The 14,351-nt window shown below is 38.8% G+C and overlaps 1 protein-coding gene across 2 annotated transcripts in view; it reads left to right on the forward strand.

Moving 5' to 3' along the window:
* Window positions 10,376-14,351, forward strand: part of TEX9 (testis expressed 9) — an 89,260-nt gene continuing 85,284 nt past the window's right edge. For both annotated transcript variants that reach the window (XM_005685729.3, XM_013967115.2), the window contains exons 1-2: window positions 10,376-10,429; window positions 10,533-10,624. In XM_005685729.3, the coding sequence (XP_005685786.1) occupies window positions 10,409-10,429; window positions 10,533-10,624 (113 nt within the window). In that variant the 5' untranslated portion in view covers window positions 10,376-10,408. The remainder of the gene's footprint in view (window positions 10,430-10,532; window positions 10,625-14,351) is intronic.

The following is a 14,351-nucleotide window of genomic DNA, read 5'->3' on the forward strand; positions in this document are numbered from 1 at the left end:
AAGAAAATGCACTGGTCATAGCAAACACCCTCTTCCAACAACACAAGAGAAGACTCTACACATGGACAACACCAGATGGTCAACACCGAAATCAGATTGATTATATTCTTTGCAGCCAAAGTTGGAGAAGCTTATACAGTCAACAAAAACAAGACCAGGAGCTGACTGTGGCTCAGATCATGAACTCCTTATTACCAAATTCAGACTTAAATTGAAGAAAGTAGGGAAAACTGCTAGACCATTCAGGTATGACCTAAATCAAATCCCTTATGATTATACAGTGGAAGTGAGAAATAGATTTAAGGGCCTAGATCTGATAGATAGAGTGCCTGATGAACTATGGATGGAGGTTCGTGACATTGTACAGGAGACAGGGATCAAGACCATCCCCATGGAAAAGAAATGCAAACAAGCAAAATGACTGTCTGAGGAGGCCTTAAAATAACTGTGAAAAGAAGAGAGGTAAAAAGCAAAGGAGAAAAGGAAAGATAGAAGCATCTGAATGGAGAGTTCCAAAGAATAGCAAGGGGAGATAATGAAGCCTTACTCAGCAATCAATGCAAAAATATAGTGGAAAACAATAGAATGGGAAAGACTAGAGATCTCTTCAAGAAAATCAGAGATACTAAGGGAACATTTCATGCAAAGATGGACTCGATAAAGGACAGAAATGGTAGGGACCTCACTGAAGCAGAAGATATTAAGAAGAGGTGGCAAGAATACACAGAAGAACTGTACAAAAAAGATCTTCAAGACCAAGATAATCACGATGGTGTGATCTCTCACCTAGAGCCAGACATCCTGGAATGTGAAGTCAGGTCAGCCTTAGAAAGCATTTCTAAGAACAAAGCTAGTGGAGGTGATGGAATTCCAGTTGAGCTCTTTCAAATCCTGAAAGATGATGCTGTGGAAGTGCTGCACTCAATATGCCAGCAAATTTGGAAAACTCAGCAGTGGCCACAGGACTGGAAAAGGTCAGTTTTCCTTCCAATCCCAAAGAAAGGCAATGCCAAAGAATGCTCAAACTACTGCACAATTGCACTCATCTCACATGCTAGTAAAGTAATGCTTAAAATTCTCCAAGCCAATCTTCAGCAATACATGAACTGTGAACTTCCAGATGTTCAAGCTGGTTTTAGAAAAGGCAGAGGAACCAGAGATCAAATTGCTGACATCCACTGGATCATCAAAAAAGCAAGAGAGTTCCAGAGAAACATCTGTTTCTGCTTTATTGACTATGCCAAAGCCTTTGACTGTGTAGATCACAATAAACTGTGGAAAATTCTGAGAGAGATGGGAATACCAGACCACCTGACCTGCCTCTTGAGAAACGTATATACAGGTCAGGAAGTAACAGTTAGAACTGGATATGGAACAACAGACTGGTTCCAAATAGGAAAAGGAGTACGTCAAGGCTGTATACTGTCACCCTGCTTATTTAACTTATATGCAGAGTACATCATGAGAAACGCTGGACTGGAAGAAGCACAAGCTGGAATCAAGATTGCCAGGAGAAATATCAATAACCTCAGATATGCAGATGACACCACCCTTATGGTAGAAAATGAAGAGGGACTAAAAAGCCTCTTGATGAAAGTGAAAGAGAAGAGTGAAAAAGCTGGCTTAAAGCTCAACATTCAGAAAACGAAGATCATGGCCTCTGGTCCCATCACTTCATGGGAAATAGATGGGGAAACAGTGGAAACACTGCAGATGGTGATTGCAGCCATGAAATTAAAAGACGCTTACTCCTTGGAAAAAAGTTATGACCAACCTATATAGCATATTGAAAAGCAGAGACATTACTTTGCCCACAAATGTCTGTCTAGTCAAGGCCATGGTTTTTCCAGTGTTCATGTATGGATGTGAAGAAAGCTGATGGGTGCCAAAGAATTGATGCTTTTGAACTGTGGTGTTGGAGAAGACTCTTGAGAGTCCCTTGGACTGCCAGGAGATCCAACCAGTCCATTCTGAAGGAGATCAGCCCTGGGATTTCTTTGGAAGGAATGATGCTAAAGCTGAAACTCCAGTACTTTGGCCACCTCATGTGAAGAGTTGACTCATTGGAAAAACCTCTGATGCTGGGAGGGTTTGGGGGCAGGAGAAGAAGGGGACGACAGAGGATGAGATGGCTGGATGGCATCACGGACTCGATGGACGTGAGTCTGAGTGAACTCCGGGAGATAGTGATGGACAGGGAGGCCTGGTGTGCTGCGATTCATGGGGTCGCAAAGAGTCGGACACGGCTGAGCGACTGAACTGAACTGAACTGAGTTCATTTGCAGTGATGTGTTAGTTTCAGGTGTCCAGAAAATTGACATGGATCAGTTAACAAACGTTTATTTAAAGCCTGAAAGGTTCATTTGGTTATTTGTACATTTGCTTGGTCTTGTTGGTTGCTCACCATTATGATTTTATCCCTTATTTATTTGAATATTTTCTAAATATATATTCTGCTTTTTACAGGCAATACAATTTTAATCTCATTTTGGAGTTCTAAATATTTATTATTTCTGCTCATTTTTTACTAATGGTGATTTGTTTCCTTTCTGATTGGTGAGTTTTGTTGGTGAACTCACATTTTCTGGATCTTACTCCAGGAATCCGGGGGGATTAATTAGAGGTATTTTTCTCTGAAGAAGATTTGTTTTGGTTCTGCTGGGAGCCTGGGGGCACTACCAATCTGGAACTACTTTAGTTTTTTTTCATTTGGTTTAGTAACTTTGAGCAAGGGTCTCAATTTCAGCTGCTCCACATTACTGTTGACCAAACACAGACTTTATTTTCTGAGCACAGTTCTTTAATGGACATTTTCTCTGATTAGTCCTTTTATTTTTAATTGCCTATTCACACAATCAGTTTTGTTTTGTTTGAGAGGGCAAGGAGCTAGAGGGGGAGACATCAGCAAGACACATGGAAATTTTCTCTGCTTCCTTCAAATTTTCAGCAATGCATATATACTTCTCTGAATTTTTTAACATAATCTGATTGTTTTGCAATACAAGGGTGCCTCCAGATGATTTAATTTACAATTTTGTTGAAGCAGAGTCTCTTTTAGCTTTTTAAAAAATAGACTTTATTTTTTAAAAAACAGAATTAGATTTACAGAAAACCTGAGAATAGAGTTCCCATATATCCTCCACCCAATTTCCCTTATTATTAACATTTGTCTAATGCATTTGTTACAATTAATGAGCCATTGTTGATGCATTGTTATTAACTAAGGCCACAGTTTATTCAGATTTCTTTGGTTTTTAAACCTAATGTCTTTTTCTGTTCCTGGATTTGATCCAGGATACCACTTTACATTTGTCATGTTTCTTTAGGCTCCTCTTGGTTGTGATAGTTTCTCAAACTTTCCTTGCTTTGCCTGACATTAATGGTTTTCAGGAGTACTGATGGGGTATTTTGTAGACTGTCCTGACTGGATTTTTTTTTTTTTACTGTAGTAAAATATACATAAATAAAATTTACCACTGTAACTATTTTAACATATGCAATATGGTGGCATTAAATATATTCATAATGTTGTTCAGTGATTATGATTATCCATTTCCAGAATTTTTTGATCTCCCCAAACAGAAACTCTGTACCCATTAAAGAAAAATAACACGCCAGTCTCCTCTCTCCCCATTTCCTGGCAACCTCTATTCTATTTTCTATCTCAGTATTTGTCTATTCTAGATACTTCATATATGCAGAATCATCCAGTATTTGTTCTTTTGTGTTCTGGACTTCCCTGGTGGCTCAGACGGTAAAGCGTCTGTCTACAATGCAGGAGACCCAGGTTCGAGCCCTGGGTTGGGAAGATCCCCTGGAGAAGGAAATGCCAATCCACTACAGTACTATTGCCTAGAAGATCCCATGGACAGAGGAACCTGGTAGGCTACAGTCTATGGGGTCGCAGAGTCGGACACAACTGAGCGACTTCACTTTCACAGTATTTGTTCTTTTGTGTCTGGCTTATTTCACTTAGCATGTTTTCAAGGTTCATCCATTTTATAGTGTATATCCAAATTCATTGTATGTATATACAACATTTTGTTTTATCAGCCTTGCTTATTAGTTCTGGGAGAGTTTTGCTGATTCCTTTGGATTTCTCCATCTACTCTTATGTCATCTACAAATGAAGGTATTTTATTTCTTCAATCTATATACTTTTTGTTTCTTTTTCTTGTTTATTATTGGCTAGGACTCTAGGTTTGAGAGTAAATAAAAATGGTGAGAAAGAATAGCCTTGCCTTGTTACTGATCTTTGGAGGAAAGCATTCAGTTTCTTACTATTAAGTATGGTGCTAGCAGTAGTTATTTTGTAGATGTCCTTTATCATGTTGAGGAAGTTCCCCTCTATTCCTAGATTGCTGAGAATTTTTACCAGGATTTTCTCACAAGCTTTTGCTGCATCAATTTATATGATTGTGTTTTTTCTTCTTTATTCTCTTCATGTACTGAGTTTTACTGATTGACTTTATGATGCTGAGCTAGTCTTACTCACCTATAATAAATCTCACTTGTTTTTGTTGTATAATTCTTTTTGTACTTTGTTGGATTCAATTTGCTAATATTTGTTAAAGACTTTTATAACTATGTTCATGAGAGATATCGTCTATAGTTTTTTTTTTAAAATATATGTCCCTAACTGCTTTTGGTATTAGGGTTATGCTGGACTCATGAGTGAGTTAGGAGTGTCCCCTTTCTTTCTGTTTTTGAGAAGAGATTGTGGAGAATTGGTATCATTTAATCCTTGAATGTTAGTTGAATTCATAGGTGAAACAACCTGGTTCTGCTGCTTTCTTTCTTAGAAAATTATTGACTCTGCCCTTAATTACTTATTATCTATTTTTCTTTATGTGAATTTTGGTAGTTTGCATCTTTCAACGAATTGGTTCATTTCACCTAATTTATAAAATTTCTGCATATGTAGTTGTTGATAGTACTCCTTTCTTTTCCTTTTAGTGTTCATGGGATAATTAATAATGATCCTGATCCCATTTTAATAATGGTATTAAATTGTTTATTTAAATTTTTTCTGTGTATTATTATGATTTGACATCTTAAAAAAAATAACCTTTTTGGCTGATGAAACTTATTGACCTAGCCAATTCTCAGCGATAGCAAAAGGGCTCAGCCAGGAGTATACCTTAAACATGCCAACTGACCAATGTGGAGTCATACCCCCTCTACCTGGCCTGTACACGTTAGGAGGCAATATTCCTTTGTTTTATTAATCATCCTAGGGCCAGATACCAGACAGCTAGAAACAGCCCCTAAAGCTTAAAGCCTGCTCAAATGATTCAAACTAACCAGTCCTAAACTGTTCACTTTGCCTTTCTTTTTTTGCAGGGTAGCTTAGGTTTTCCCTTGACTCATGTTTTCTGCCTCCTACTACCATGGGGCTTTCCCATGAAGCCCTGAATGGCATTCTGTACCTCCTAGTTATGGAACTTATGAGTATAATGAACTTTATTTTCCTGAGCCTCTTCTGTACCTTTCCTTGTGGTTGCACCTGAGCATCACATAAAAGAACATATAATAGGTAATTTTGTGCCTTCACTTTTTTTCCTGGTTAATGTAGCCAGAGATTTATTGAGTTTATTGATCTTTTCAAAGAACCAGATTTTGGTTTCTGTGATTTTCTCTGTTTTCCTGTTTTCAATTCCATTAATTTCTATTTTAATTTTTATTATTTCTTTTCTTTTGCTCTCTCTAAGCTTAAATTGTTCTTCTTTCTCCCATTGCCTAGGGTGTAACCTTAGATTGTTGGTTTTAGATTTGCCTTCTTTTCTAATATATACATTTAATGCTAAGCATTCTAAGTGCTGCTTTCACTGTATCCTACAAGTTTTGGTAGATTGTATTTTCATTTTCATTGAGTTCAAAATACTTTTTAATTTCTTTTTAGACTTCTTTGAAGAAGTATTATTTTAATGTATTTTTATTAAAATATTTTTATTTTATTTAAATAAAATATTTTAATGTTTTAGTCCCATGTATTATTTTAAAGTGTGTTTAATCTCCAAATATTTTGGGTTTTCCAGCTTTTTTATGTTATGCCTCAGAAGATAGTTTATATAATTTCTATTATTACAGATTGAACTGTATTCCTACAAAAATATGCTGAAGTCCTAACCCATCCTACACACACCTCTCCCCTTAATCTGTGGATGTGACCTTATTTGGAAATTGGGTCTTTACAAATGTAATCAAGTTAAGATGAGGTCATTGAAGTGAAGTCGCTCAGTCGTGTCTGACTCTTCGAGACCCCATGGACTGTAGCCTTCCAGGCTCCTCTGTCCATGGGATTTTCCAGGCAATATACTGGAGTGGATTGCCATTTCCTTCTCCAGGGGATCTTCCCAACCCAGGGATTGAACCCAGGTCTCTCACATTGTAGACAGACACTTTACCATCTGAGCCACCAGTTGGGCCTAATCCAGTATGACTGGAGGAAATGCCATGTGTAGACAGAGACACACAGCGGGAATGCTATATGATTGTAGAGGCAGAGATTGGCCAGATGCAGCTACAAGCCAAGGAATGGCAGGGAGTGACAGCCACCACCAGAAACTAGGAAAATGCACAGAAGAATTCTCCCCTACAGGTTTCAAAGGGAGCACTGCCCTGCTAACATCTTGACTTTGGACTACCAGTCTCTATACTAGGAGACAATAAATTTATTTTGTTTTAAGCCATCCAGTTTGTGGTGCTTTCTTATAGCAATTCTAGGAAATGAATATAATTTCTATTCTTTTAAATTTATTAGTGTGCATTTTATGGCCCAGAATGTGGTCTATCTTGGTAAATATGCCATGTGACCTTGATAAGAATGTGTATTCTGCTGTTGTTGGATGGAGTATTCTCTAAATGTCAGTTAGATTAAGCAGATTTTTGCTGATTGCTTGGGACTAATAGTGCTGTTGAGGGCAATTCTATCCTTACTGATTTTCTGCCTCCCTGAACTATCAATGACTGAAAAAGAGGTGTTGATATCTCCAAATGTACTTGTGGATTTATCTGTTTCTCTTTGCACTCCTATTAGTTTTTGCCTCATACATTTTGACACTCAACTGTTTGGTTCATACACATTCAGGATTGTTATATCTCCTTGGAGAGTTGATTTCCTTATCCTTTATGTAATATTCCTCTTTATCTCTGATAGTTTTTCCGGTTCTGAGGTCACTTTGTTTGAAGTTAATGTGGCTACTCCAGCTTTCTTTTGATTAGTGTTAGTATGGTGTACTTTTTCCCCATCTTTTGACATTTTTATTTTAATAATTAATTTTAGTTTTAATGTTTTAACAACTTGACTGATGTATTTCACATACTCACCATTTATCCATATAAAGTGTACAGTTGTCTTTTAGTATATTGACAGATTTGTGCAACCATCATCACAATCAATTTTAGAACATTTTCATTACCCCCACCCCCCCAACCCCAAAAATCTGGCAACACCTTAGTCAATTCCCCTTTATCTTTCAGGGCTAGGAAATCACTGAACAGCTTTCTGTCTCTATAGATTTGCCTGTTCTAGACATTCCATATTATATGTGGTCCTAATAGAATGGAATCATATAATATGTGGTCTTTTGTGAATTGCTTCTTTCACATAGAATGTTTTCAAGGTTCATCCATATTGTAGTATGCATCAGTACTTCATTCCTTTCTGGCCCTGAATAATATTCCATTGATGAATACACCACTTTTTATTTACCTATTAATCAGTGTATCATTTGAGTCATTTTGACTTTTTGTGTTTTCTGAAGAATACTGCTATAAACATTTGTATACAACTTTTTGTAAGCGTATATGTTTTCATTTCTCTTGGGCATATAACTAGGAGTGGGCTGCTGGATCACATGGTAATTTTATGTGTATGGTTTTGAGAAAATGTGAGACTGTTTTCCGCAGTTAGTCAGTCAGTTCAGTCGCTTAGTCACGTCCAACTCTTTGCAATCCCATAGACTGCAGCATGCCAGGCCTCCCTGTCCATCACCAACTCCCAGAGTTTACTCAAACTCACTTCCATTGAGTTGGTGATGCCATCCAACCATCTCATCCTTCGGCATCCCCTTCTCCCACCTTCAAAACAGATTAGACTTGCCCCACTGAATGGTATTGGCACCTTTGCTGAAGATCAGTTCAGTTCAGTCAGTTCAGTTGCTCAGTCATGTCCAACTCTGCAACACCATGGACCACAGCACGCCAGGCCTCCCTGTCCATTAACAATTCCCGGAGTTTACTCAAACTCATGACCATTGGGTCGGTGATGCCATCCAACCATCTCAGCCTCTGTCATCCCCTTCTCCTCTTACCTTCAATCTTTCCCAGCATCAAAGTCTTTTCAAATGAGCTCTTCAAATCAGGTGGCCAAAGTATTGCAGTTTAGCTTCAACATCAGTCCTTCCAATGAACACCTAGGACTGGTTTCCCTTAGGATGGACTGGTTGGATCTCCTTGCAGTCCAAAGGACTATTAAGAGTCTTCTCCAATACCACAGTTCAAAAGCATCAATTCTTCTGCGCTCTGCTTTCTTTATAGTCCAACTCTCACATCTATACATGTCTACTGGAAAAACCATAGCCTTGACTAGACGGACCTTTGTTGGCAAAGTAATGTCTCTGCTTTTTAATATGCTGTCTGCTGCTGCTGCTAAGTCACTTCAGTCATGTCCAACTCTGTGCAGCTCCATAGATGGCAGCTCACCAGGCTCTCCCGTCCCTGGGATTCTCTAGGCAAGAGCACTGGAGTGGGTCGCCATTTCCTTCTCCAATGCATGAAAGTGAAAAGTGAAAGTGAAGTCGCTCAGTCATGTCCAACCCTCAGCGACCCCAAGGACTGCAGCCTTCCAGGCTCCTCCATCCATGGGATTTTCCAGGCAAGAGTACTGGAGTGGGGTGCCATTGCCTTCTCCAATATGCTGTCTAGGTTGGTCATAATTTTTCTTCCAAGGAGTAAGTGTCTTTTTATTTCATGGCTGCAGTCACCATCTGCAAGATTTTGGAGCCCAAGAAAATAAAGTCTGCCACTGTTTCCACTGTTTCCCCATCTATTTCCCATGAAGTGATGGGACCAGATGCCATGATCTTCGTTTTCTGAATGTTGAGCTTTAAGTCAATCTTTTCACTCTCCTCTTGCACTTTCATCAAGAGGCTCTTTAGTTCTTTTTAACTTTCTGCTATAAGGGTGGTGTCATCTGCGTATCTGAGGTTATTGATATTTCTCCCGGCAATCTTGATTCCAGGTTGTGCTTCATCCAGCCCAGCGTTTCTCATGATGTACTCTGCATATAAATTAAATAAGCATGGTGGCGTATACAGCCTTGATGTACTCCTTTTCCTATTTGGAACGAGTCTGTACAGTTCTAACTTGCTTCCTGATCTGCATACCGCAGACAGATTTCTCAAGAGGCAGGTCAGGTGGTCTGGTATTCCCATCTCATTCAAAAATTTCCACAGTTTATTGTGATCCACACAGTCAAAGGCTTTGGCATAGTCAATAAAGCAGAAATAGATGTTTTTCTGGAACGCTCATGCGCTTTCTATGATGCCAACGGATGTTGGCAGTTTGATCTCTGTTTCCTCTGCCTTTTTTGAAACCAGCTTGAACATCTGGAAGTTCACCGTTCACATATTGTTGAAGCCTGGCTTGGAGAATTTTGAGCATTATTTTACTAGTGTGTGAGATCAGTGCAGTTGTGCTGTAGTTTGAGCATTCTTTGGCATTGCTTTTCTTAGGGATTGGAATGAAAACTGGCCTTTCCCAGTCCTGTGGCCAGTGCTTATTCCAAGTTTCCTGGAATATTGAGTGCAGCACTTTCACAGCATCATCTTTCAGGATTTGAAATAGCTCAACTGGAATTCCATCTCCTCCACTATTCCATCACCTCCACTAGCTTTGTTCCTAGTGATACTTCCTAAACCCCACTTGACTTCACATTCCAGGATGTCTGGCTCTAGGTGAGTAATCACACCATCGTGAAAATCTGGGTTGTGAAGATCTTTTGTACAGTTCTTCTGTGTATTCTTGCTACCTCTTCTTAATATCTTCTGCTCCTGTTAGGTCCATACCATTTCTGTCCTTTATCGAGCCCATCTTTGCATGAAATGTTCCCTTGGTATCTCTAATTTTCTTGAAGAGATCTCTAGTCTTTTCTATTGTATAAATCAGTCCACGACTTTGGCTTCTTCAGTTCCTGCAAGACTGCGGTTAGCGTTTACCCCAAATCGGGTACAAAACAGCAGCGCACACTCCCCAGGTCTCAGCCCGGTCCTAAGCTCGCGCTGTGTTCTGCCAAGAGTTGGGGCGTGGTCCCAATCGTGCCCTGAGCTGGAAGGCCGCCGGGGTTGTGGTAACTCTCGCGGGAAAGTGCGTCGTTGCCTCGGTAACGGCGTCGCGGCCGCGGAAGATGGCCGGGAGAAGTTTAAAGGTTAGTTCGACTAGACTCTCCTGAGTAGCAGCTAGGTTTCGGCGTCCTGAGGACACCAAAATTCATTGAACTTTGGTTCTGAAAGTGTCTGCCTCTTTTACAGAGACCGGGCGTTTCAGAGACTCCGCTCCCGCCACGCATTCAGCAACTTGCCACGCCTCGGCGGGACCTCCTCGCCAAGGAGGAAGAATATAAGTAAGAACTTCGGCGGTTCAGGTTTTTCTTCTTTCACCTAAATGAGGCTGCTTACAAGTACTTTTACTGGTGACTGGATCTTTGAGACCGTTCATCGTCCAGCATTTTCTTCTCAGCCCATTTATTTGCCCTTTATCTTTTCTCTTTAACTTGAGCTGCGTCCTCGTAGGTGTTGGAAGTGGGAGAAAATTTTACCCAAATAAATAAACCTGTTCGTCAGCAAGGTGATATGTCTAGGAGTAGTTTGGATAGCGCGAATTGCCAGCGAATGGTTCAGTTTCTAGTTAAATGAATTCCACTTAATTTCAAGTTCCTAGAGTTTACGTATGTAAATTTCTTTTATGTTTGGTTTCTAAACTCAAAGCATGTTTCTCAGGGCATTTGGAATTGTCAGTCTTATCCACCTTCGGTGGGGTTGGAAGGGTTTCCTTTCTTAACCTATTCTCAATGAAATTACAAATATCCTGACAACACGTGTTTTCACTCTTGGACCACCCCACTCTTCATCCCCCAGTTGCCATGCAGATGTCAGTAATCTTGTTAATTTGATCTTGTCTCTCCCTTGCCTAAAACTTTGCAGTGGTTTCCAGTTGCACTTCAAAAGCTCTGTCACACTTGGCTTCTACCTCTTGTGTAATCTTGACCTCTTTTGTTTTTTTCTACCAGAGGGGCCTTTTTGGACTATGATAAATAGGCTTTCTATTACTCTTTTATTGTCTGATTAAATTTTCTTTGCTATTAGCGTAACTTGTTACAGTAAATTCATTTGTTAGTGTACTTTGTGTCTGTTTTCTGGGCTGGACTGAGTTCCACGAGGTCACAGACCATGTCTTTTATTTGCCCTTATATATAGCCTTACCAAAAAAATTATATTTTAAAAGTTTACTTTCTTTTTAATTAAAGTAATGTAATTTAAAACTTGCAAAACATCCCAGCAATTCCTCAGATGGTTAAACGTAGTTACCAAATGATCTGTACCTAAAATGAAAGCATGTTTAGAGTTAAAACTGAAGTGTACTGTACTTAGATAAACTAGACATGTTAGCTTTTCATAGCATGTAGAAACATAATCATCTTCCACTGTTTGATAAAATGGGCCTATTATTTCTAGTAACAGTGTACTTAATCAATGGATCTGTTGTTCATTAACAGTTCTGAGTCAGCTAAACCCAAAACATTTGTTTTCATTACAGTGCACCACATAGCACTAAATACATGTATTAGGTTAATTCACCTGGTTATTTCGAAGTATATTTTGCACCTGGCCCTTCATTAAGGCTAATGTTGAGTTGCTAAGTCTTGTCTCTTTTGCACCCCCGGTAGACTGTAGCCTTCCCAACTCCTCTGTCCATAGACTTCCCTAAACATTATACTGGAGTAGCTTGCCATTTCTTTCTCCAGGGGATCTTCCCAACCCAGGGATGGAAATCTGTGTCTCCTATGTTGCAGACAGATTCTTTACCACTGAACCACCTGGGAAGCCTCTCGTTAAGGCTATAGTCCTGCTTAAAGTCAGACATCTATATTCTGTTTTAGCAGAAGTTTTGCAGTAAAGGCTCCCTTTTGTTACTTGTTCTACATACTCTGAGGTGTGCGATGCTGAGGTGTTTGAACAAAGTAGCTCCCAGGCACTGCTTGAAGTTTGTGGATCACTCAGCACTATGCATAAAGGTGAAATGTTTGGCCATCTTTATAGGCAAGAATATAAGATCATAACTCGGTATTTTGGTACATGTTTTCTTGGTTTTAAGCATATTTTGTTTTAATTAACCGAAGACAGCACTTTCCAGGGATCCCAATCTAGAATCTTTCACAATCAGCTCTTGTCAAATAGCTGGAGGAAATAATCACTATATGAGATAGTAAACCAAGGAATATGCTGATCACTCAAATGAATAGATATTCCAAGCCATGTGCTTGTATTATAAAATGAGAAAGCTAAATAGGAAGATCATGTGGCATCTGTTTTAATTAACCTTTAATTAACCTTGATAGCTTGCAGGGCAAGCCTTCCCCCAAACTTCTTGCTGCTAAATGCCAACTAAATTGGACATATAGATTAATTTGCAGAGAACTGATATCTTTATGTTATTGAATCTGCCTTTCCATGGATATGATATATCTCTATTTTTGGTGTCCATTAATAATATTTTCTCATATTACTACATAAAGTCTTAAATATTCTTTTCAAGGTACTTTATAGTTTTGTTGTTATAATGAATGGCTTTTTTTCTACCACATTTTCTAATTGGTTGTATGTATAGAAACATTACTGATTTTTTGTATATTGATCCTACACCTACATTTGTCAAGAGTGTCAGCACTGCAGAATTCTCCTATTTTGCAGAGTGCTCTGAGCTTTTTGTAAAGATGGTTATATCATATGCAAATTGTGATAGTTTTGTTGCTTTACAATTTCTTCTGCATCTTTTTTCTTGATCTGATTAGAACCTCCAGTATAATATGGAATAGAAAAAGTGGTGGTAAGCATTATCATCTTAGTTATGATTTTCATTAGTCTGCATTTAATAATTTATCACTACAATTGAGATTTGCTGTAGAATTAAAAAAATTTTTTTTTATTTTATACTGGAGTATAGCTGATCCACAATGTTGTAATAGTTTCAGGTGGACAGCAGTATCAGCCGTATCGGTTTTGTGCTGTATGTGCTGTGCTCAGTTGCTTAGTTGTGTCCAACTCTTTGGGACCTCATGGACTGTAACCCGTCAGGCTCCTCTGTCCATGGAATTTTCCAGGCAAGAATACTGGAGCAGTTTTTTTTTTTTGTTTGTTTTTTTAAAGTAACCTCACTGTTCTCCATAGTGGTTGTACCATGTAACAGTGTAGGAGAATCCCCTTCTCTCCACACTCTCTCCAGTATTTGATATTTGTGGATTTTTTGATGATAGCCATTCTGACTGGTATGAGGTGATTTCTCATTGTAGTTTTGATTTTCATTTCTCTAATAACTAGTGATGTTGAACGTCTTTCCATGTGCTTATTAGCCATCTGTATGTCCTACCATATGACTCTACAATCCCACTCTTGTGCATATATCTGGAGAAAAACACCCGAAAGGATACACATACCACAGTGTTCATTACAGCACCGTTTACAATAGCCAAGACATGGAAGCAATCTAAATGTCCATCAACAGAGAAATGGTTAAAGGTGTGGTACATATATACAGTGGAATATTACTTGGCCGTTAAAAAGGAAATAATGCCATTTGCAGCAAAATGGATGAGTGTCATATTGAGTGAAGTAAGTCAGAGAAGGAGAGATATCGTATGACATCCCTTATGTGTAGAATCTTAAAAGAAATGATACAATGCACTTACTTACAAAACAGAAAGATTCACAGACTTAAAAATGAATTTATGGTTGCCAGGGGAAAGGGATAGTTTAAGGGAGTCTGGGAAGATCATGTACACACAGCTATATTTAAAATGGATAACCAACATGGAACTCTGCTCAGTGTTATGTGCCACCCTGGATGGGAGGGGGGTTTGAGGGAGAATGGATACATATATGTATGGCTGAGCCCTTTCACTGTTCACCTGAAACTACCACAACATTGTTAATTGGCCATACTCTAATACAAATAAAAAGTTTAAAGTTTGAAAATAAATACAGAAAAAAGAAAAAAAAAACAAAGAATACTGGGAGTGGGTTGCCCTTTCCTACTTCAGAGGATCTTCCCACCCCAGAGATCGAACCCATGTC

Source organism: Capra hircus, chromosome 10, assembly GCF_001704415.2.
Source record: "Capra hircus breed San Clemente chromosome 10, ASM170441v1, whole genome shotgun sequence".
NCBI classification, from domain to species: domain Eukaryota; kingdom Metazoa; phylum Chordata; class Mammalia; order Artiodactyla; family Bovidae; genus Capra; species Capra hircus.